General features: G+C 45.4%; 1 protein-coding gene across 1 annotated transcript in view; it reads right to left on the bottom strand.

Annotated features, from left to right (window-relative positions):
• LOC144733914 (regulator of G-protein signaling 8-like) overlaps positions 1-25,799 on the bottom strand; it is a 163,853-nt gene that overhangs the window by 99,152 nt on the left and 38,902 nt on the right. Inside the window, exons 8-11 of the mRNA XM_078615921.1 lie at positions 24,751-24,818; positions 17,643-17,724; positions 11,725-11,830; positions 1,924-2,389 (exon numbers count right to left, since the gene is read on the bottom strand). Coding sequence (XP_078472047.1) covers positions 1,924-2,389; positions 11,725-11,830; positions 17,643-17,724; positions 24,751-24,818 — 722 coding nt within the window. The remainder of the gene's footprint in view (positions 1-1,923; positions 2,390-11,724; positions 11,831-17,642; positions 17,725-24,750; positions 24,819-25,799) is intronic.

The following is a 25,799-nucleotide window of genomic DNA, read 5'->3' as shown; positions in this document are numbered from 1 at the left end:
TGAAGTATGGTTAAACAACTTCAACGACAGACACATCATGGGGTAAAGGCATTCATCCAGCAGTGGATTGAAAAAGGTCCGTGAATTATTATCCACACCAGTATTAAATTATCCTTTGTGCGCTGTGCATGATGGCACTGCCACCAACAATCTAAGAATTCCAGCATTTTAAAAGATTGCAAACGAGCGCGTTGCAGTGTTGTTCATATCCAGTGGTGGGGAATCGAATATCCTCAGAGCGGAGGCGAATCACCGTTGAATTTCCCCAAAGCGGGAATCATCTCATCAAGCCAGGAAGGAGGAAGGGCTAAGTTGACCCTCGACTGAGGACTGAGCTCTCAAAAAACTTCTGATTTCAGGCTGCTGTCTCCGCCAACCCTAGTTCCAGCGTGCTTGGACGACGATGCTTACAATGTTCGTCCCTTTACAGACCTCTTTTTTTTTTCAAAAATGTTGAAATGATTCTGATGTCGGTGATTGCGAGAAAAACAACAAAACGGACTTTTTCTAGGTCTCGGCGTGAAAGGTCGGTGTTGCTGTCCAATCTGCCTCCTGCTGCCATCACGCTCCAGCTACCCATTAGCGGATCATCTCTTTTCCGGGAAAAGTCTGGAAATGGGGCTGAAGTAAAGTGAAAATTGACGCTTCTCCCCATGGCTCCGCGAAGTGCAAAGTAGCATGCGGTGACTCATGTTTGTAATCCGGCAGAGGTGACATTTGTGGAGTGTACCAACCCGGATTTGAAGCTTTCGTGACTGCAAGGATTCATATTCTTAGGTTTTTTCGGTAAAGTCACGTAGGTAAAAAAATTAAAATGAATAAAAGTAAAATAATATAATACAGCTATCGTGCTGTGACGGTTCCACCTGAAAACGGAAGCTTGTGTTGCCTCCGAAACGTCGTGATTTTGATTTGATTTTACTTTTATTAATTTAATTTTTTTACCTACGTGACTTTACCGAATAAACCTAAGAATATGTACCAACCCGGTCTCCCAACCTCCCAACCTCCCAACTCGCAGGGCCTTGAGGTAGCCACGTGATGGCAGTATAGCAAGTGGGCTATCGACTCACCTGTGCGTGGAACTTCACATGCGCATGTGTGGTGGGATAGCTCTCATCTTTTCTCATGGAGGTTATTGTAGTGCCTTCTTCCAAGGCGTTTCACAGCGATTATAAAATTGTGCACGCGACGATAAGTGGCTGAGATCTGGACCAAATATTCCAATGCAGGACCCTCATGAAAAGAGAATTGGTGACTCAGCAAGGCTTTCCTGGATAAAATAAATTTGAAGTGAAACCAAAATGTTTCCCCTGCTCAAATGATGAACGGGGCACTGTTTCATTTCAATTTATGGTTCTGAACAATTGATCGAAATTCTACATTATCATGGTATGATTACGACTATTAACATTGCACAAAGCGGTTCTCAATTTATCGACCGTTTAAGGATGATAGCCTGAGCCAAGCCTGCAGTTAATTTTTCAACGCTGCCAGAACTGGATGAATCACCATTGTCATCGTCGTCAACCATGATCTATCCACTGCTGGATAAGGGCATCGTCAAGTCGACGCAATCCCACACAGCCTTGCGATGCCATAAGCCGCCGTTCTCATACACACGAGTTGCATGAGAAAGGGATAAACTCCTTCCACGTAGGTTAGGATTTGTGCTGTACAGCCCCTTGATGTGTTTCCGGGTTGTGATACGCGTTTGCCCAGGAAATTAATTCAGTTCAGTTCTTTAAGAAGCTCCCAGGGCGGGCGACATGCCGAACAACTCACTGTACACAACCCAACAACACATCCTCAACATCAACAGCCATGGTCAGTCCACTGCTGGATGAAGGCCTCATCAAGCCACTGCCGCCACCGCCACCTCCCGCGACCCAAGAGCTAGAAAGGTTATGCGACTGTAACAACCTGTTCGTGCTCAGCCACATGCACGGGGCCTATGATCTGATTGCGGTTGAGGTCGGTGAGGATGGGATGTCCTCCATCGATGTGTCGGCAGCACCGCACAGCCATCCCCTCCTCCGGCTGCTGCTGCTGTTCTGGGCAACACGGTGTCGGTGGTGGTGGTGGCGACAACGCCGGCGGCGCTGGCGGCGGTGGCGGCGCAACGAAGCCGCGCCTCTGGCCGGAGACGGAGGCTCGCCCCACCGACGTGGGGCTGCTAAATCGTCGGGCGCAGTGGCCACCGGGGACGGTGGCGGAGAAGGAGAGCGAGCGGCAGGGAGCGACGACGGAGCGCGGCCCGCCAGTGGAGAGGCGCGGCGGTGGCCGTGCGCCGCGGGCTTTCTCAGCGGACGGAGGAGGAGGAGAGCCGTCGGAGGACGTCCCCGGCGTGAGACGCTGCACCGTGAGCGTGATCGTCGCGGGGCAGTTCCTGCAAGCGGCACGGAGAGACGCGGCGTTCCATCGGTGGCGCTGGGCACGAGTGAACCGAGCAAAAGCTTAGGGCGCCCAATTTTAACTTATATGCTTTCTGTATTGTGCGTGTTTGTTTTAGTGATTTGCTTTTCTTTCCCATACGCTGCACTCTGATCGTTTGTTGCGTTGTTTGTTGTGGTAACTTCCTGACCCGCCCCTTACTGAACATCTGTGGAAAAATAACTTCACAGCTCATCGGTTTCTCCAGGATAAATAAAGATTATGATTTTGAATGAATTCATGAATAGGGATGTGCCACCTATCAGCTCGAATTCAGATCCTAATAAACATGAAAAGCCATTGAACAAACACATTCATATCTCTCTTGTTTAACAACTCCATCTCTTGTTTAGATTTCTCTCATCTTGCAATCACTCATCTGACGCCGCCGCGATCGTTTGTCCACATTTCCGTCATCTCGCTGCATCTCTTCTTTGTATTGCCTCTTTAATCTCACTTCAGAGTTTATGAATTGAAGGGAGAGGGGGCGGCTGGGGGTGGGGGGGCGCTCCAAAAAAACTATTTCTGCTCAGGGCACCCGATGGGCCAGAGTGACACAGCCAGCGGCGACGGCCCAGCGCAGGGGGCCGCCAAGGTAGCGGTGAGCGAGCGGCGAAGAGCGATACACCGCTGAAATGTTCGCCCGCTGTGTACGTATATTTTTTATAATGGGAAATAATAAGTTACGCCTGGTTAAGTTATCTTTGTAAGTAGCAATCTTTGTAACGTTATTAATTATCATTAAGCTCCTTACTACGTTTTTTTTGTAATGTTAATACTATTATTATTAAGTGTTACATTTATATGTATTTGCTAAATGGAGGGGTAAAATAATGAGGTGAGATTATTCACTTAATTTTTCTTTGGTAACCCTCCCACGCTTTTAACATGTTTGGGGAAATTAGCTTCATACGGAGTGATCCGAAAAGCACGTTTTTTTTCAGGAACGCGTTGTCACGCGTTATGCAAGGGACGCCCGTGTGAATATCTATCTATCTAAATAGTCAAGGGCTTTAAACAGACCATCCCTGTGCTGTGAGTCGCATGAAGGGTCACAGTTCGTGTTCCCAGAGTTTGAGAGGCCAGAGTGAAGTGTGGCCTGCGTGCTTACGGTTGCATTTGCGGGTTATGAAAAAGAAGAAAAGGGCCAAACAATGCCACGATTTGCTCGGTCGACACTTGAAGCACATTTATAATTCAGAAAAAGCACCGTCTCGACCCTGTAAAGTGCACGCTCTTTTCGGGTTACCATAACAACCTCAATACTAATGGCAGCCCCCTCTATTATAGATGAATGCCGCGTGTAAATGAGCAGATACATAAATAAGTTACACCGATTTTATAAGCCATCATCAAAATATTTAGAGACAGTTAGTTGCATGAGTGCAGCTCGGATTTTTGCTCTCTCAATTATATTGCGGGACCTTTTTTCCAGTGTCAAAATGATCATAAAACCGGTGTTAAGATTTCGATTTGAAGCTTTCGTGACTGCAGGGATTCATATTCTTGGTTCTTTTGGTAGAGTCACGTAGAAGGGAAATGATACAATTATTGTATGAAGCTATACGGTATTAAGATGTTCAAACGCAAAAGAGATATTTATTGCAAGACATCATGTCTGCATTCACCACACATACTTGTGGAAAAACATGTTTGCATGTTTCACATATATTTTCTGCTTGAAGATTTTAACACCTCCTGTTATTCCCAGAAAGGGTAAAGCCTATTGCTATCTTCTCTCAATTCTGAGACGGAATATTCGTCGTTGAGATCGTCATCATCGTCGTTATGCAAACGAGCCAGTGGTGTCAGTTGGTGCTTACCGCCCGCCTACAGCCTCAGAGCCAGGAATAAGAATTCCACGCCCGATGGGTGAGGTTCAGGCAATGCATAAACCAAGCAAAGTTGACTCCATCATTCATCATCACCATCAGCCACGTGATATATCCACTGCTGAATGAAGGCCTCGCCAAGCCACCGTGAATGTAAAATAAAAACTATTTTACCAGGTAAGACCCACTGAGCTGTATATCTATTTCGCAGAAGCGATCTGGCCACAAATCAGAGCTCAAAGAAAGTGGCTTGTCACGAGGACATTCACGGCAAACCAAGCGCTCTCAACGCATGTTTCTAAATGTGGAGGGAAAAACCAGAGGACCCAGAGAAAAATCCACGTGACCATGGGGAGAGAGAAATGCAAACTCTAAATATACAGCAGCAGGCGTCAGGGACGGGTTCGAACCCACGACATCCTGTATACCAGACGAGGTAGTTAACATCTTGCCACCATGGCACCCCTCGCAGTCCTGTGGTGCAACAACCCATCTCGCACTTTAATTGCTCCATCTCCGCAGACAACGTCCTCACAGGCGTCTTCCCTATTTGGCTGCTGCTTGGTCACCATCACTCCTAGCGACGTGTCCGACCCAAACCGACTTACTTCCCTGAAGAGTCAATGCGATGTCTTGAGCTTGTGTAGCACGTTCTCTAAGCCATCTCTTCCTTTAATTCTAGATTTGAAGCTTTCGTGACTGCAAGGATTCATACTCTTAGGTTTTTTCGGTAAAGTCACGTAGGTAAAAATAAATAATACAAATAATAGAATATTACCTCCACTGTTTTATTATTAATGTGTTATTATTTATTTTTACCTACGTGACTTTACCGAAAAAACCTAAGAGTACCATCTCTTCCTCCTGCTCTTCCCGAGTGCAATTCAGAGCACGAGCCTCTTCAATGCTCTGTGCACACTTTTTCTGTTGTCGACCTTTGCTACATTGATCTCGACCAAAAAGGTGGTCGTTTTTATCAACGCCATTGACTTATTCGATGCCGGACCAGGATTTGAACTCTCAGCCCTTCAGTTGTGAGAGCTGCCCTCTAACCCATTCGCCAACACCGGCCCGCGTATTCAAGCTTGGCGGGGGTGTTGGCAACTGCGCAACGCTCTGCTCCTCGAGGTGGAGTGACATGGGGAAGGCACGGTTCACCGAGACAGGATACAGCACCTAGCAAAGTCCTCACACACAACCCGTGGCAAACGCTAACAACCAGGCTGACATCATACCTCCACGGTTTCCACACCGGCAAAATAATCCTGAGAACGACCGGGCACTCCAACCCCCCCCCCCCACCCCCGATTTAGAGAAAGTCTTCGTCAAACGCATGCAAAGAGAAGCCACGCAGGCGCGGACATGTACTCGCATGCAGACGGCTAAGATGTGACGCTTGCGGATAGAATTAAAGAAAAACCACCAGACGTAACAGACCTGTTCTGCTGCTCCATTTCCGCCTTTCAAAGACCCGCCAGTCGAAGGCTCTGGCAGCTCAAACCGTGACCAAACGGACTTCAAAAGGGGGACGGCGACTGCCACAGTAAAATTATCAGAAAACTTGACCGGATCAACGTCCCACACGGCTGGGATGCAGCACATACTGATGCAGCCCGAGCCACGGACTTTGGGAGCTTCTTTTTAGAGGAGCGCTCGCCTCAGCTGTGAAAACAACGACGCGTTTTTCAGCACGCGATGTTTATAATTAGATCGGGGAGAATGCCGGAAACTGGACGGGCATAACAAAACATTCCCACAGCGTACTGCTCAAGGGTTGACTTCATCAAAGCCAGGCCTATCACGCAGGAATGGGTGTCTTTCATTTTTGTTTGGCCTTTGCAACTTCGGCTTAGCTCAGAGGTGGAATTCCCAATGACTTACATACTGACAGGAACAATTACCTTCCTTAATGTCGGCATTCAAAATGCATCGCATGGTGTCTGCAACGAACTTTGCAATTAATATTTTGCGTTAAAAAAATATGTGCGTGGGCTTGTGTGGAGAGAGCTAGGGTGACAGTTGGAGCACTGTGCCGTGAACCCGGCGATCTGCGTTCGATTCCCACTCACGGCCAACACCAGTGGCAACTATCTTAACCGGTTACGGGCCTAAATTTCGATTTAAAGCTTTCGTGACTGCAGGGATTCATCTTCTTGGTTCTTTCGGTAAAGTCACGTAGAAGGGAAATAATAAAATAATGAAAATAATAATACAAATAAAACATAATAAAATAAAATTCTATTATGTTTTATTTTTATTATTTTATTATTTCCCTTCTACGTGACTTTATCGAAAGAACCAAGAAGGTTATGGGCCTCTTCCTCAGTTAACCTGGAGTGGTATGTAATAATTGGCACTGGGGAGTTAAAGGCGGCAGGGTGTGGTGCTGGCCACACCACCTCATGGTTTGCCATGCCGGCCTTCATAGGTGCCCGCGAACAGCATTTGTGTGTGTGTGTGTGCATATATATGTGTGTGTACGTGTATTGGGGAGCGGTAGTGTAGCACTTAGCGTGCTGCACTACGAACCCGGCGACTTGAATTCGATTCCCGCTCATGGCCAACACCAGTAACGATTGTCTGAGCCGGTTCTGGGCTTCCCCTAGATCAACTCGGCCTCAAATGGGATCCTGGTACGATGTGTAAACATCGCCACTGGGGAGACAAAGGCAGTCGGTCGTGGTGCTGGCCACCCACCCTTGTGTGCCGTTCCGGCCTTCATAGGTGCTCGCTAACAGCACTTTCCCCAACAGGCTGTTCGGGCTATACGGAGGATCTTTGTCTTTGTACGTGTATACGAGTACGTGGGTGAACTTACTTTAGTTGCAGCAAATGACCATAAAAGGTTTCAGATGAAGAAATCAGTGCCTGTGCGCCTCAAGAGACCTCTGTGTTTAGATGCCGCCCATTACGCTGAGACAAACATCCATAGCAAGGCAGCTTCTTGTTGTAAACTTTAGGGAGACTGGACATTCCACTGACAAGAATTCAGATGTTCTTTTCTCTCGAGTTATGAGGGTTAAATTCAATTGTGTTTCTTTTCCCCTCCCACATTGAATGCCACCCTGCAAATTGTAGGCATAACCTGCTCACCCCACGACCCTTTAATCACCCACTCCACCACCACAGTTGCTGTTCCCTCTTCAAATTCGCATTCTATGGTTATCACTCATTCCCCATTCATTCAATCCATTCAGCATCAGTACAGCGCCCCGAGAACGATGATTTAAGGGCGATTTATTCATCACAATTGTTATTACTCTTTGGTTCTTTCGGTAAAGTCACGTAGAAAGAAATTTAATTAAATAATAATAGAATACGACGTTTCGATTGCAACACAAGCAACCATCATCGGGTACAAATGAATGAGAAAACAAGCCCAGTAAACTTGGAAATATAATGCAATACAACACAGAGAGTCGGCCAACAAAACAGTCAACATCCCACCTGGTTGATTACGTTCTTCCAAAGATTGCTAAATTTGAGAGAGAGACAAAACATAGACACGGAGACACACAGACAGACACACAAGCAGAGAGAGACTCACACAGAGACAAACAGAGAGAGGCACACAACATAGACACACAGACAGACACACAAGCAGAGAGAGACTCACACAGAGACAAACAGAGAGAGGCACACAACATAGACACAAAGAGAGAGACACACAACATAGACACACAGACAGAAAACACAAGTAGAGATAGACACACAACATAGACACACAGAGAGAGACACACAACATAGACACACAGACAGACACAAAAGCAGAGAAAGACACACAACATAGACACACAGAGAGAGACACACAACATAGACACACAAACAGACACACAAGCAGAGAGAGACTCACACAGAGACAAACAGAGAGAGAGAGACACACACACACATAAGCACACAGAAAGACAACTTCTCTGTGTCGAGGCCTTAAATAGAGAGAGGGGGGGGGTGTGTTGGAATCGAAACGTCGTATTCTATTATTATTTTATTTAATTTATTTCTACGTGACTTTACCGAAAGAACCAAAGAGTCATTCCTACAGTCACGAAAGCTTCGAATCTGGTTTGTACAATTGTTATTATGTACTGCCATCAAGTTCACTTTCACCGAATTCACGCATCATCACAGATTTACCCCCATTGCTTCCTCCCATCTATTTCATTCACCCCCCTCTCCACCGTCACGTTCACGCGCCGTTGTTGTTCTACCGTTGTAAATTATTTGTACAGCGCCTTGGTTAAGGCGCTATCTAAATTCCTTTAAGATAAGATAATTATTGATTATGATCAATATGGTGAATGCTAAGATATACGGAGTAGAGTGAGACAAACCGATGGTAGCTGTGTGCAAGGTGTCTGAGCTGTCAGAAACAGCCACAATCCACGTAACCTTCATTGTACGTCTGAGATGGGAAACAGAAGCATTCAAGGGGAGACTGAATCGCAGTGTGATTGTGTGGATAACAGACAGGGACGCACCATGACACAAAAATAAAGGTCCCCCGTATAGCCTTGACATGCTGTTTGGGAAAGTGTTGTTAGCGAGGACCTATGAAGGCTGGCACGGCACACGAGGGGGTGGGTCGCCAATACCACGCCCGGCCGCCTTTGTCTTCCCAGTGACGATGTTTACACTACGCACCAGGACCGGTTCAGATAATTATCTGACCACACACCTGGCCACCTTTGTTTGATTTTAGTAACTTTATATGTATAAAATACGTTGTATACTGTACACAATGCACCACGACTTCATACAGAGGGTGACTGTAATGTCCCGCCTTGTTTTGCATGGTGGGACTTTCAAATGTCCTTAAATCTCAGGGCAGCTCACTTAGGAGTGTGTTGTTACAGTCACGCTTTAATGCCTCTTGCACTTCAACTCGGTGCTCTTCATTTTGGAGTTTACCGGGAAAAAAATGCTGCCCAATGTTTCGTAACAATTTAGTTCCGGTAACTTTTCCTGACGCAGTTTTTTTTAATCATCTTACATTTTATTTATTTTTCATTTCTTGGCGTGGTGTTGTTTCATCTCCTTTTGGCAAAAGAAGTAAACAATCAAGCTGTGCCGAGTCTGGGGACCTCGAGGCCAGGGTATTGGCAATCTGCACTCAGTGTGTCAACAAAGACTTCATCCAAAACGCTTGGAAAATCGACTGTTTTTGTGCCACCTTGTTGCTTGCAAAACCACAATATCTGTTGGATTCAAAACAAGAGCCAACATACGAGATGCGTCTTCGTAGAACGTACTAAACATTTGCATGCATCATCATCTCATAATATTAAGTTATATTGTAAACAGAATACATAAATACTCATTAGTTAAAAAAAAATTGGACACCAATACGACGAGATGGCTTCACAATCACCCAGCACTACATACAAGTACGATATAAATATACACACAATCAAGGTGTGTGTCCTCATTCACAAATAAGAATTGGGTGGAGCTCATCCTTCTTCGTGGTACTACGCCCGCGATGGAAATTCCACATTTCTACAGTGGGTGGGTGGGTGGGGGTGTTAGTATCTCAATACGGTAGCCACAGTTGACTTCCCGTAGCACGGCACGAGTCAAACTGAAGCCAGAACAGGCGACACGCGTCAACTCTTAACCTGGGTGGGGAACGAAGCATCCCCTTTTCATTAAAAAATTCTTGCAATTGACGCATCTGCCAACTGCGGCGTCGACGGCAGGTTTGCAAAATTAATACAATTCCAGCCGTTTCTCTCGAGAAGCGAGAGGCGACAAGGGCGAACGGCGCCACGGAACCCACGCCAACGTTGCTTTATGAAAACCGGCCTCTCCCTCCGCACCAGGGCCCTAGCGAGGCCTGACCTAAGCGCTGAGCATCGACCGCTGCCTGCCCAAAGTGGCGAAGCTGTGTGGGGAGCGGGGACGGGGGAGCGCCAGCGATGAAAGAGTGGTCGCGGAAAATGTGCAGATGCAGAAAGACAGACGCAGAGGAGAGACTGATAGACACAGAGAAATGGACAAAGATAGACGTAAAGAATGCTCTCCTCCCCGTCCTTCCTGCCCTTGACCAGCCCACCACCTTCGTTGTGAACCCAAGGGAGAAAGCCGTTGTTTCATCAGTCTGTTTTTATATATATAAAAAAGGCTTTACCCCATCTGGCATAAGTACATGTGGTGTTAAGATGCCCAAACACCTATTACAAGGCATCAAGACTGCATTAACCACGCACACTTGCGGTAAAACATGCAAGCGAAACATGCTGTGATAGCGTGTGCAATTGTCCTTGAAACTTGATTGGCCTACACGAGAGGGCAGTCACCTTCATTGCTTTGTCTCGTCAGTGCTGTAGACCAAATGGCTGCCCATAGGCAAGCAGTACAAGGACAATGCAAACGAGAAAAAGCATGAATAGCTCAGGTGAAGCAGTTATATTCATGGGACCATTTTTTGCAAACATCTTAACACCCGTATTTATGCCAGAAAGGGTCAGAATTTTTTTTATTATAATCTTGATATAGTTCACGAGGAACTTTGCCCATCGCGGGATTTCCCATTCGCGCGCAAATTAACGAAGGTACAGTTCGTCTATAGCGTCCCTGTGGCTCTATCATCCGCAGTTTACCGCAAGATTCCTATATACATCATAAACAAGTACTGTAATCCAACTACACTGCTTGCGATGATGCTGCCACAGAAGGATACAGACATCATCATCATCATTCATAATATAGTCAGGGTATTGTTTTTTTTACTGCATGAAATTTACTGTAGATATCTCATTCACCTTATCTTTATTTTCAGGTTTACTTTCACGTATACAAAAATAGTACACCATGTGTGTATATATTTTTTCATTCTATATATTTACTGTACAAGTTACATTTAATACTATAGAAAATATGAATCATATTTTACTTAAAAAATTATCCCTGCTTCACTTTTGAGTTAATATGGGGTAAACAGAATGAGGGGGTGTCCTATTACAAACCATGAATCAAAACCGTACGTATGTTGAACTTCTTTTGCACTGTACGTAGCCACCCATTCTAATCGGAGGTGCGGGGGAAGGACAACAAACTAAACACCTATAGCAGTTCTACATAAATTCGTTTTCAATCGAGGTGTAAAAGTGCATAGATCCAGTGGCTTCCTCAATATCTGAAGGAAGAGCATTCTAGATGGCCGCAGAAGCGCATCTGAAAGCGCCGCGCGATGCGGTGACCATCTTTGTTCGATGGCGAGCCATAAGCCGCTGCAAGGATGACCGGAGTTTGCGCGATGGTGTACGCTCCTTGCCGAGATCAGCAAGGTACTGTGGTTCATTTGTGGCGAGCACTTTGTGTGCAATGAGTGCGAACTTACAATGTATCCGTTCGGCAACCGGATTGCGGATTTTACTGAACGTAACCCCCGCGATGGGCAAGGTCGCGGCGGCGCACCACTGCCAATGAATTGCTAAGCAACGGGGAAGCTGCCACTCACCTGATGGCATTGGCAAGCTCCACGCACTTGCAGGGCCTGACGTCCATGTCGTTGAGTAGCAGGATGGTGTCCAGGGGTTGCAGGCCAACCTTGTCCGCAGGGCCCCCTGGATTGGGCGGCAAACGGACGTTTTACCAGCGACATAGTGAAATATACCAACAAAGCGGTAATTGTTAAAACTGGCAAATAGGCTTCGATTAATAAACTCCCACATATGTATGAATGCAATTTGAACTTCTTTTACACCGTACGTAGTCAACTGTGCAAATCGGAGATGCGGGGAAGAACAAACTAAACACAAAAAGCAGTTCTAAAGAAATGGGTTTTCAATTTAGATGATTTAAAAGTGCATAGCTCCAGTGGCTTCCTAATATCAGAAGGAAGAGCATTCGAGATGGCCGCAGAAGCGCATCTGAAAATGCGCAATGCAGTGACTGTCTTTGATCGATGGCGAGCCAAAAGCCGCTGCGAGGATGACCGGAGTTCACGTGATGGTTTAATTCGGTCACAGTTCACTATTCGTCCACAGTGTAATTGAGTATTTTTTTTTTGCATTGCAATAAGAACAAAGATTTTGTTAATGATAATAATCGACTGGCACATCCAGGGTTAGCGGCAATGTAACAAAATTAAATAATAACAAAGAGCGTGTGATTGGCTCATCCCACAGGTGCAAACACTACGGGGTTGTTCCAAGAAGCCAATTACGTGGCTGTAATGAGCAGCAAAAGTGGTCACGACTCGTGGCTGTAAACACGATGGAAGGGCAAAGGAGGTCAGGTTTCTCAGGATTTACAACAATGGGATCTATCGTCTTTTTGGGGTGTTTTTCAACATTTCTCTAACAACTTTATTCCGACTGTGCTCTCACCGTCATGCCGTGAGACGGCGAGTTCATTCCGACCACTTGTGTCGTATAACGGCCCGCAGAAGCTGATATCACAGAGCTACCTCTGGGATCCCTTCAAGTGGCATAGTCCACACATAACAGTGCAGGAGTCAAACCTGGAATATAGCCGATTAAGTGCAGAACCAAGTTTTTCTTGCGGGACGGATTTTTTCTTTGGCTGAGACCATCACCTATCTTCACTTAAAAATCGAATTTAATCAAAGACCACTGCCTGGATTTGATCCCAGGATGTCAGCGGTGCCAGCTCAGGGCTCTGACCTCTAACCTCTCAGCCACATGGCCACAATTGTGCTCTGCGGATGCAACGAATTCGTTTAAACCTGGGCCACAGTCCATGGTATTAAAATAAACCCGGAGAAAACTTGAAAAAGTGACGACGTTCGCCCTCTAACACTGCACGCGTGGGTGGCACCTTGGCCTCACAAGCTGTCGCAACATCTGTGACTTTGAGCATTAAGTCAACGGCGTTCCGTTATCCGCGAGGGCTCTTTAGTCATGGGCGCTTGGTCCAAACGAGCCAGTGGGCCACCTGACGCGGGCATGCAAACGCTCGGAAAACGAACACCACGTTCGTCGAAAGTATTAACCCTTGCAGGGAAATGATTTAGGGGTGCAGAGCAATACCGATCTGCCAGCAGGGATACAAATACAAGCTGTCAGAGCTGGCTTTATAGATAACAGATGAAACGGACGAAAATAGCCCCGATCGGAGAGAATCGCACAGCTCAAAGCGGGTCAGCTGAGCACTCTGGATCATCAATCACTCCATCAATAAATCGATTCCTTTATTTACATGCAACTGTTGAGTGAAAGCTCATCAGCAACATTAACAGGCTGAGTAAACATGAACTGTTAGAATACCGTGTGAAATACCGACCCTAACGTCAGCGCAATACCTTCAACATGACTCTTCGGAGCAAACTGGCCTATTTAAGCATATAAGGCAAGTTTTTAAATGATCTTATATTAACTCGATGTAGACTAGGGATTGCAAATTAAGCTGCAATGTGGTCCGTCATTTTGTAACGATAACATTACAATAGCTCTTCTCATTCGGTAACCTAATTATATTTGTTATGCTGACAAGGTCTCTTGATGTGTACTGAAAGTTGTGAATCCTAAAAAACAAACAACCTTCAGGAGCCTATAACCTCACCCTTCTTTGAAAATCAGAGATTATAGAATAATCATTATCATCATGATCAACAGACAAGCTCAATCCAATGATGGATGACAAGGGATATTGCTCATCAACAGCATTAGCCATACTCTTAGGTTTTTTCGGTAAAGTCACGTAGGCAAAAAAAAAATCTAAATTAATAAAAGTAATAATATGAATAAAATAAAATAATAAATCACGACGTTTCGGAGGCAACACAAGCTTCTGTCTTCAGGTGGAACCGTCACAGCACGATTACCGAAAAAACCTAAGAGTATGAATCCTTGCAGTCACGAAAGCTTCAAATCTAGAATTAGCCATGGCCGGAAATAAATCTCGGAAGTCACTGGTTTTCATACCAAACTGCGCCACGTTGCCACTTGACTAAAGCAACAAACACACATTGCTAAAATTCCACGGGAGGAATTTCCAGAGAGTTATCGTGAAAGTAAATTATTTAGCGATGCTGCTACGTTGGCAGCGGTTCATAAGATCAATGTAAAAAAAAGAAAACATTTGTCAATAACACTGTGTGACCTTAAAAATAAAAATATATAATATGTCACGTTTCAGGCCAATGCCCTTCTGCATAGCACCTACAAATCTGGATTGAAAACTCGTTTCTTGAGAACTGCTTTTTGTGTTTAGTTTGTTGTCCTTCCTCAGCACCGCTGATTGGCACGGTTGGCGATGTATGGTGCAAAAGAAGTTCAACATACATACATATAAACAATTTCCACCTTGCACCACCACTCCAGGCATGAGGAATTAGCCAATTGGTCTGAGGTTTTATTTTCCTGGGCACTGATTCCGTTGCAAGCCACACATTTATACATACTTAACTCACCCCCCCCCCTTTGCCATTCGAATTTACGTTTGCATTATTGGGTTTCATGGCCCAAAGCTGAGGTTATGATGCAATCCTTGCTGCCAGCATTTTGGTTGGAGATATGTCATGGACAAAACAACAAATAACGACCAGCAGCTTCCATTGGTTGAATCACGTAGGCTTTCGCGACCAATATTATTCATAATAAAAGTTTTTGGGTTGGATCGCGTAAGTATAAATGTGTCGAAACCCTGCACCACCTGACACAGCCAATTAGTAAGGGATTTGTCACGTAAACAAAACGCCAAACAGTTACTACTTCAACCCAACAGTGTGTTGGAGAGTAAATCCACAACATTAACAATTTGAGTACGACGTTTCACTGGTAATTACATCCAGCGATTTGCAAATCGCCCGATTTGCAAATAGCAGTAACTATTTGGCGTTTGGTTTACGTGACAAATCTCTTACTAATTGGCTGTGTCGGGTGGTGGAGGGTTTCGAAACATTTACAACTTCCTTTGGCCTCCCGCCAAAAAGATCTTCATTCGTCACACGGCAAAGAAATTCATGGGCAAGCATTATTTGTTCACTCGCAGACTAAAATGGATTGCGTGCGCTCGCGGTGCGTTTCCTCAGAGTTGCACGTCTCGGGATGGACGATGCTAGCCGATTGCATGCGAATGGACCCTTGGGCAAGTAAAAGGAACACAAAACCACAACAAACGCAATTAGGAACGAGAAAAAAATATACATTGATTCCTAAATTGAATTGTGGCAATTAATTTTTCCAATTTCATCAAATATCTCTCTCTGTCGTGGGGGGAGACAGGGAGTGGGAAAGCTACGTACTACTCATTGTTTTACGCTTTGAAAAACATTACATTTGTAACGACGATACGAATTAAATGGTTTTTCTTCTGTCCTTTTTTGTTTGCAATCGGAGAGTGGCCCAAAGCTATCGTGAATCATGGTGTCTGGGCCACTGTGGCGTGCAACGAGCTCGTTTTTAACTTTACTCTTTGTTTTTTTCGGTAAAGTCACGTAGGTAAAAAATAAAATTAAAATAAATTAAATCACGACGTTTCGGAGGCAACACAAGCTTCGTCTTCAAGTGGCACCATCACAGCAAAATTACTGTATCAAGTGGAGAGAACTATAAGACACGAGACGATATACAGATTAAGGGGGGGAGGAGCCAGGATGGGCTGTGGGGGAGGGTTAAATTAAGCCTCCTTTTGTTATGCTGCAGGGGGTTAGGGGAGGGCACCGTGTGTTAACTTCATTGGTTACCAGCTTCTTGAAGGGAATGTTAGATTGTACCTCCTGAAAATGCATTTTACTCACAGGGCTTCAAAACTGGAGGGTATATGACTCGCAGAGCAGTAGCTTTACACGCACATGTCAGTTCACTGTTGGATGAGGGCCTCCCCCAGATCGCATGGGCAGTTTTTGGTTTTAATTGACGATGCTTATCCAGGCTGTCCGGTGTGGGCTGGTGAAGGAGGTTAAGCATCGATGTACAATAAATGCAAGAATGTATTTCCCTGCACTGTACTCTGCTGCCCATCACATAGCCATGAAAGCCTTTGATAACCTGTTTATCTATGTATGCGTGTTGAACTTCTCTTGTACCGAACATAGCCAACCACGCGAATCGGAGGTGCGGGGGAAGGCCAACAAACTTAGTAAAAAAAGCAGTTCTAAAGAAATGTGTTTTCAATCTAGATGTATGCATGGTGGTTGCCGATCCTAGCGCTATCCAGGCCTAACTCTGCTTAGGTTCTGAGATATGACAACATTGAGGCGATGTTAGTCATCTGAGTCTGTGGATTTCATTTAGTCTTTCTCATAGTCTAGTCGACGAAAGCAGTCAAAAATATAGCCCACCTGTATTTATTAAATGAGAGGATTACGCAATTTCCACACCCCAAATATGATCATGTTAGCATATCATTAGATGCTCTTACATTCATATATAGCCAGTGATCATTGTCGGTCTTCCTCAGCGGGCAGCAGTCTCTCCTAAAGTTACTAAATTATCTTAATCTGAATCTTCATCCGGACAAGTCAATCGTCAATCTCGGCACGAGTCATGCGTTGGTCCTGGGCTGCCCATCGTAGCGGATTTTAAAAAAAAAGCGTGAAACATTTCATCGACAAAACGGTTTCCGTCGCCGATTTCATCAACGCCGTAAACTCTGGATCGAGCACATCCGGCGACCGCCGGGGGCGGCACGACCACGCCGGTGCCCACCATGATGCCTGGTGGCGTCACAAACAAGGCTCATGAACGAGGTTTGGCTAACAAGGTTCGCTAACGAGGTTCGGCTAACGAGGCTCCCTAACAAGGCTCCCTAACGAGGCTCGCTAACGAGGCTCTCTAACGAGGCTCTAACGAGGTTCGGCTAACGAGGTTCGCTAACGAGGTTCGGTAACGAGGTTCGGCTAATGAGGCTTTCTAACGAGGCTCTCTAACGAGGTTCGCTAACGAGGCTCTCTAACGAGGCTCGTTAACGAGGCTTGGCTAATGAGGCTCTCTAACGAGGCTCTCTAATGAGGTTCGCTAACGAGGCTCGGCAAACAAGGCTCTCTAACGAGGCTCGTTAACGAGGCTCTCTAACGAGGCTCGTTAACGAGGCTTGGCTAATGAGGCTCTCTAACGAGGCTCGGCTAACGAGGTTCGCTAATGAGGCTCCCTAACGAGGCTCTCTAACGAGGTTCGCTAACGAGGTTCGATAACGAGGTTCGGCTAACGAGGCTCCCTAACGAGGCTCCCTAACGAGGCTCTCTAACGAGGTTCGCTAACGAGGCTTGGCTAATGAGGCTCTCTAACGAGGCTTGGCTAACGAGGCTCGCTAACGAGGCTTGGCTAACGAGGTTCCCTAACGAGGCTCGGCTAACGATGGTCACAAACGAGGGTTGTGAGTGAGGCTCCCCCAGTGAGGCTGGCCCAGAGGAAAGGGGCGCCGGGGCGCCAGCTCGCCACGGGGCGGCAGCACGCGCGGCCGTGTCCTCACCCGCATCCACAGACTGCACCCGCACGGGGGAGTCGCAGCAGATGGTGAAGCCGTATCCCTCGGCTCCGCGCTCAATCTCCATCTGCGGGGGAAGAGACGTCAATCGCTCAGGTGGTTGCCTTATGGGCTTCACGTGGTCGTTGAGTTTTTGTTTATTTACTTTGAGTGATTTGCTCACCTTTCCTATACAGGGTGTTTGAAAAAGATGGACCGAATTTTAAATCTCTATATCTCTGCAACCACGAACCGCCCATGAATGCAACTCTTACCACTTGAAAGGGCGGGGCATAGAGTTTCAAATGATTACCGCGAGATGCCTCTCCCAGCGCACAAACAGCCCCGAGCCTCAGTCATTCGCGAGACGCGCTGCCTCAACGTTGGATAGGTCGCACAGGACCCAAGACTTGGCGCTACACTCTTGGCCCCCAAGATCCCCAGACATCACCGCACCCTGCGACTTTCTCTTGTGGGGATATGTCAAAGACCGAGGTGTTTTTGTGCCACCATTAGCGACTAATCTGGATGACCTCAAAAACAGAATCCCGGCAGCGGTGACTTCAGTGGAAGAAGACACTTTGAGAGGCGTTTGGGACGAATTCAACTATCGTCTCATTGTTGCTCGTACAGCAGGTGGAGGGCACATAGAGCATTTATATCATGGTTAGTAAAATTTTATAACTCATTAACCCGTTTGTAATTTTTTGTGTAATTATAACATGTTGCCATCGTGAAATATACTGCTTTGAAATTGGGTTCCACTTATTTTAAACACCTTTGCACTGCTATCGTTTTTTTTTTCATATTGGTTGTTGTTGTAACTTTCTGACCCACCCCCAACTGGACATCTGTGAAGAGCAGCTTCATAGCATATCAGATTTCTCCAGCATCGATAAAGATTCCGATTCTGATTGGTGTGGCGGGGTCATTGTTCCCAGTGCTTATTAGCAGTCGTGGATCCAAGTTGGGGGTGATTGCAATGATTATTCTCTCTCCCATGCCCCCTTGAGATGTGAAATTTCATATTTTATCAATGTTTACCACAGACAATACGTTTTCTTAATATATATATTTCGCATTTATGTAGGGCGCTACGTTTTAGGACCATCCACCTATCCACCAATCCCCACCTTCCCCCTCGCCTGGGAAGTTTCTTGACCTGCCTCTGGTGATTGGTGGCGTCTGTGAAACTTGTCCCTCTATGTCGTCATGGATATAAGAGGAGTTGTATTTTGCTATAATTACCGTATTCTCCAGATTACGACAGACATCTGTTTCCCTGTATTTAGAGCAAACGTTTTGGGGCACATCGTATAATCTTGTAGGTGCGTTGCGCGAGACACATTTGCATAATTGCAGTGACACCGGGGCACAAGCGCGGGATGCGTCTTACTTTTGTGGAATGTTTCGTAATCTGGAGAATATAGAATATTAAATCAATGAAACTGCTGGTTTTCCCGCTCAGTGCTGATGCTGACTATCTGCGTGCCACTGCGTATTAAAAATTTCTGTCATCGGCATAATCGTCGATTTGTCTCACCTTGTTGAATGGAGAAAAAGCCGACTTTAGAAATACCGTTATTTTTTTTTTCTCCGTAATGTTAAGCTTGTTTATGGATATCTACTACGCCCACAGTGGCCACGCCTCTGCTTCGTGCACAATACCGTGCAACGTGATTTTGATTTACGGAGCGTCTGGAAGTGACCGCATCTCAAAATGTCGTACAAATATTGGGCAGACGATAATTACAGGGTAGATGGGGTTGATGATGGTATGGAGAGGTGCATGCAAATGCTCAGTATCAACGGGGTGAACGTTAGTGGCAACTGACGACCAGATATCTTGAGGGTGATAAATGCGTGCCATTAAAAACGCACGTAACCGCTTGCATAAAATACTGCACATTATAGATGAAGAGCAGAAGGCAAAACAGCGATTGGTCAGTGAATGTGGCTTCGTGGAACTTTGATCCCTCTGCCCCAAATTGAGGTATCGATTACCGGACAGAGTAAAGTTAGTAAAACTCAGTTTTATACAGCGCCATTCACACAAGGCCTCACAGCGCTGCACAGACTGTTCCGACTAATCCACTCTGTGTTCAATCACCACACTGCAGGTCGCAACACTTTTCTTTCTGCTTCTTCCCTCACGCTGTTAAATCTTTAGAGTTCCCTCCGATCGTCTTTTCCCACACATTCGTCTAAGCCTTGCTTAATTCAAGAAACGCATTAACTCTCGTCAAATTACGCATTCAAAGGTGTCTTTTGTAGCTGGCCGCTTGAGGCTTTCGGCCAGTGCTCAGCGGCCGTGAATTTAAAATATTTACGCGTGTAGATGAAATGCCCCAAAAACGTCCCAATGCAGAACACTCGTGCAAAAATTGTATCTTGAGACGAAGTGAGGTTCATCTTCTTGGTTCTTTCGGTAAAGTGACGTAGAATGGAAATAATAAAATAATAAAAATAAAACATTATATTATTTTATTATGTTTAGTTTTTTATTATTTTATTATTTCCATTCTACGTCACTTTACCAATAGAACCAATAAGATGAATCCCTGCAGTCACGAAAGCTTTAAATCGAAACGAAGTGAGGTCTTCCCCAGAAAAGAAAGGCCATTTGTGAATAACGCCTCACGTGCAGTGCTTTAATTAGCGCACTGAGGAAAATGTTCTCTTACAGTGCATTATGCAAGTGGCTCGTGGCTACCATCGTGGGCATTTCACAAGTTCCCCCTGTGATGAAGAGAGGCGGTGGCCTGGCAACACATTGACAATGAAGGGCACTTATAGTCCACTCTCGATTATCCGCGGACGGTTTATCCGATTTGCGGATTCACCGTGCACCTGAGATTTTGACACAAATTCGTAACTCTCCATGGATGTTCCCTTAAGCCCAAATTAATAACCTAAGAAACAGTTACACATTGTTACTCTTGGAAATGTTTATTACAAGTCACGTGCTTAAACCGAGCAAATATGTTGCTTTGGTTAATCCGAAATCCATGTGATTGCCACTACAGTACAGTAGCTGCATGTCTTGACAACGGTGGGCCTAGTTTGATTGGCGTGGCTCTGCTGCTGCCGACTTAGTGGGCAGATTCTTCTGTGTGGGAGCAGGAAAGTGTCATCACTGAGCAACTCTAAATTCCTAACTTAAAACACAATGTTAGTGGTTTTTGGCATAAAATCTGCGGGAAATTGACATTTTTGGATTATTCGCAATTTTGAATAATCCACGGCCTTCTTCCCCGTCAATTAGCACGGATAATTATCGAGAGTCTACTGTATAGAACATTGAGCTCACAGGGAGTTTTAAAAAATCTATTCCTCTACCGATACTGAGGCCTAGTTCGGCCAGTCTGACTTTCTGTCTCATCTATGCTGCAATCAACCACCAGACACCGCAGGTCACAATACCTTTTCTGTTCTTGTAAATGACTAAACCCACCTCTACTGGCATCTGTGAAAAAGAGCTTCATAGCTCATCAGATTCATCCAGTCGATCTGATTCCAACTTCCCTCACACTACTCCACTTTGGAATCCCCCTCCCCCCCATCGTCTCGTACAACACAACTTACGGAAGCCCTTAGTTAATGAACTGCAATGAATCATGACCAAGGTCAATGTGTCATCGCAACTATTGCTGCTGATGATACATCACCTCACACCGCAACGTCCTGCCTTCCTTCTTCTACAATCTGCAATTGCTGCACGTTCCAGAGGTGACCTCCAACGTCCATTGGCTGTGATACACATAGTACCTGTATCTGGATTTTAGTCGACTACCAGAAGAATTTCTCCTTATCATCCGTGTGACCAACGTCGGCACGGGCGAAGAGGCTGGCGTTAAACGATGATTATGGGGGGGGCATGGGAGGTGTGATTGGCGTTCATGATCATGACGATGAACCACCAGGTGCCTTGGCTTGCTGTGATATGCACACGTAGGCCCAGAGTTCACAATGCCCAAAAAACAATGCCTATCAAAGCCTAATTCTATATAAATACGTTTTCAATAACTCAACATATGTAACATGTATGTAACATTCATATATGCTAAATTAATATTCGCTTCGAGTAAAATGCATTTAGTAGGAAAAACTAAACTGTGAACGAGAGATAAGAAATAGGATTAAAGGTAAGTAGCTCAAATATCGACTCAGCCATTTGGGTAAATAATGGTCATAGTCATCGGACAAAATGAGCGAGGAGTCCCAAGCTGTTTCCATATAAACTCTCGACTGGATCACGTTGTTTGTTGTGTATTGTCTATACGGCAGTCATTCCCTTTCTCCTTCTTCTTTAGAACGACTTTTGTGTGTTGAGTTTGTTGTCCTTCCCCCGCACCTCTGATTAACACGGTTGGCTACGTACGGTGCGAAAGAAGTTCAGCATACATACACACGTTTGGTACACTGTACTGTTGTACGCAATCATATTGGTAGGATCCTCCTGGTTACACCAGCCCACAGGGAATTATTTTTGTCCGTCCGTCCGTCGTGCATCCGAAAATGGGAGTGGTGGGGCTGGGTGGAGAGGGGAGGGTGGGGGTGGGAGGGGTGGGGCTGGGTGGGGAGGGGCTGGTCACCAGGTGGTGCCCTTATAAAACTCAACGTGTAACCTACTCACGCCGGCTTGTGCCCACCCTCACAGTCGGCCATATTTGCGGAATCCACCACACCGCCGTTGACCCTGGCCATTGACCGAGCAACCCAACGTTCCTACCAGCTCCCTCCGCAGGACAATGTGTTTCCCATGCTAAGCACAGTTCTTCGGTTGTTGTTATTGTTATTGTCTCAAGGAGCCCCTTGTTATTGCATCTCGATGTGTATTGCATGGAGGGCCACGGTATACATGATGATTGTCATTTCACTGTCAATTAAAAACAAATAGTTTTGTAAAAACTACATTATTACAATTTATGGTCGCTTGTCAATATCCCACCCTGTAATAGGGGTTATTTTGACCATACTTCAGGATGGAGCCCAGGACTGATCCAGATTATAATCAATCTTGATTTGAAGCTTTCGTGACTGCAGGAATCCATACTCTTTGGTTCTTTCGGTAAAGTCACGTAAGGTATAATTATTTTATTTTATACCTACGTGACTTTACCGAAAGAACCAAAGAGTACGGATTATAATCACTCGCCACTAACACCAGTCATGGCCGGGAATCAAACTCAGGTTTCCCGGTTCCAGAGCGAACTTTGATAACAACTCCACTCATTTTTTTTTCTTTTCTAGATTTGAAGCTTTCGTGACTGCAAGGAATCATCTTCTTAGGTTTTTTCGGTAAAGTCACGTAGAAAGTAAAATAAAATAAAAACAACTCATTTTACATTTTACTTTCGTATTCATGCCCCTAGCAAATTTGAAACGGATTTGGAATGCGGTAAAAGTTTCTGTGCGATTCGCTCCTCTCACACGTGACCACAGAGCCCTCTGGTGTCAAGAACCCTGTGGTGCTCGTTTAGTCCACAGCTCGCAAATGAATTTCAGGTCGGAGCCAAAATTGAATGACAACGGCAAAAATTCTCAAACACCCAAATTGTACCCACGAATGGCTCGCCTGTTTTGGAATTTCCAGCAATGGCGCAGGACCACGAACGAGAGATGAGCACTGGCACGCACTCCCCGAAGCGGAGAGACACTTTGACCGATGACTTCGGCTGCTCGCTCACCTCGACAATCACTCACTTATCGATGCGCCCGTTCATTTGCCTGGCCATGCATGTCACACTACGACTATATGTCTTGCAGGAGTGCACACAATGCACGAGATAGGCTGGCAATGTTCGCTTTAATCTTCCCACTTTTAAATAACTCCAGCTCCGACGTGCCAAGTGCTAAGATAATGGGGTTTTTTCTGCGGGAGGTAGACATCGGTACGGTAATAATCTGTGCTAATGTGAATACAGCATTACGTATTAGTCAAATGGGCAAATCGAGCTCATTCAACACAACAAGGCGCCCTGAAGATGTTATCTTTTATTGCTTGTGTGTATACCCCTACGAGACAAAAATATCAGAAACTTTATTTAGACTGGAGGAATCTGATGAGCTATGAAGCTCTTCTTCACAGATGTCCAGTATAAAATAGAGCTTAATTGCACCTGTGCCTAACATTTTTTTTTCTCTGAGTCCTCTGCTTTTTCCCTCCACATTTATAAACATGTGTTTAGAGTATTTGGCTGCTATAAATGTCCACGTGATAAGCCACTTTGCTGAGCTATCATTTGTGGCCAGGTCGCTTCTGAAAAAGAGCTATATAGCCCAGTGGGCCTTACCTATTAAAATAAAAATATATAGTTTAGTAGTTTAAAATATCGATTTAAAGCTTTCGTGACTGCAGGGATTCATATTCTTGGCTCTTTCGGTAAAGTCACGTAGAAGGGAAGTAATAAAATAATAAAAATAAAACAATACAATTATCACGACGTTGCGATTGCAACACAAGCAATCGTCATCAGGTGTGAAAACCACAGCAAGAAAATGTTCTCAAGAAAATGTTCTTGCTGTGGTGAGAATTGTATTGTTTTATTTTTATTATTTTATTATTTCCCTTCTACGTGACTTTACCGAAAGAACCAAGAATATCGTTTTAAATAGTTTATATTAGATGAATGGTGGCTCGATACCACTTTATCTCAGGATTGTGATGACAGAGGTCATTTTCAATATTGATGTCACATGCACAAGGCGACGCTTCAGAGCGTGTACCGGTGGGCCTCACACTGACATCTGCACCCTTTTTTTTTAAACGCCGTCCTGTGTGTTGTCAAAAAGGCTCGGCAAGCATTTGCCGACACCGGTGTGCTGTACTAGTGGCGAATTGGCATGTTCTGTTTACGTGACAACCCTTACTAGTTGGCTGTGTCGGGTGGTGGTGGGTTTTAACGACACATTCATATATTATATATAGTGATATTTTTTGAAATTCACTTTATTTTTCTTATTTTATTGTTATTATATTTTTTCTATCTACATGATTTTACCGAAAGAACCATAGAATACATTTATATATTTACGCAATCTAACTCAAAAAAAAAAACGGTATTATGGATGACATTGGTCGTGAAAGCCTGCACCGTGGTAAACGAATTACCTTCAGCGAGTCCATTTCCGCGTCCTGCCACACCGACTGCTGCAGTAGCCGCATCAGATCAGTCGTGCCTGCGAGAGATTTGGGATTAGTCACCATGGCTTGGGATTAGTCACCATGGCTTGGGATTCATCACCATGACTTGGGATTCATCATCATGGCTTGGACCACCTGAATGTGAAATTGTAGTTGTTGCTCTGCACCTACAACAGCCGTACGACAAGAAGAATCACGAAAGCCGTCCCGGAGACGTCGACGATCTCTCGCGGTCCTGCGATGCCACAATAATCCCCCGATTGAGATTTGGGATGACCGAGCGTACAAGCTGTACAGCGGGAGAGTCCCAGGCAGGCACACTGTGCCAACAAAGTATACTGGCACGGTTCAGTTTTGGGTTGCCCTGATTTACGTACCCACCCCCCCCCCCCTGGACCTTATACATAATTTTGCAAATACGTCGTCACTTTATTAACACCGCTACCGGATGTGCGTCGCCTCGACCCCACACTCACGTCGCTGACAGCATCATCCATCCTTTCTGGTATCCGTCCAGCTACCAACCTGATGAATTGCTTAGATTTTTTTAGGTCGTTTCAATATTTGTCGTCACACCTTTCAGGACCACGCTTATCCAATTTACTTGTGATCTCCTGACGTGGTAGTTACAACAATGGCCATGCTTATCAGCCCCCCCCCCCCCCACCTCTGTCCACCCAGCTTTAAAAACAAGTAGCGCCACAGTGAGTTAAACGGCAGGTCGTCGTGTGGTGGGGTGAGGTGTGGGCACTCTGGCCAGCGCATAAGATTAGGTCAAGATAACGTCTGGAGGGGCTCTCATAATATGCTTCTTGAGGTCTCTCCATTTGAAGCCCTTGTCTCAGCAGTGGCATGAGCAAGCAATTGCGGGGCTGCACCTCTACTTTTTAAGCCCACGTGGGCTCAGTCGACCGTGACGTGGATTTGAACTCAAAACCTTCCAACTGTGAGGCGAGCGGTCGACTAAACAGCACCACCCAGCACATCCGTCACCGATTTGAAACCAATTTCGTGCC

This window comes from Lampetra planeri, chromosome 49, assembly GCF_965212315.1.
Source record: "Lampetra planeri chromosome 49, kcLamPlan1.2.h2, whole genome shotgun sequence".
NCBI lineage: Eukaryota > Metazoa > Chordata > Hyperoartia > Petromyzontiformes > Petromyzontidae > Lampetra > Lampetra planeri.
This window is presented reverse-complemented; position numbering and strand designations above follow the sequence as displayed.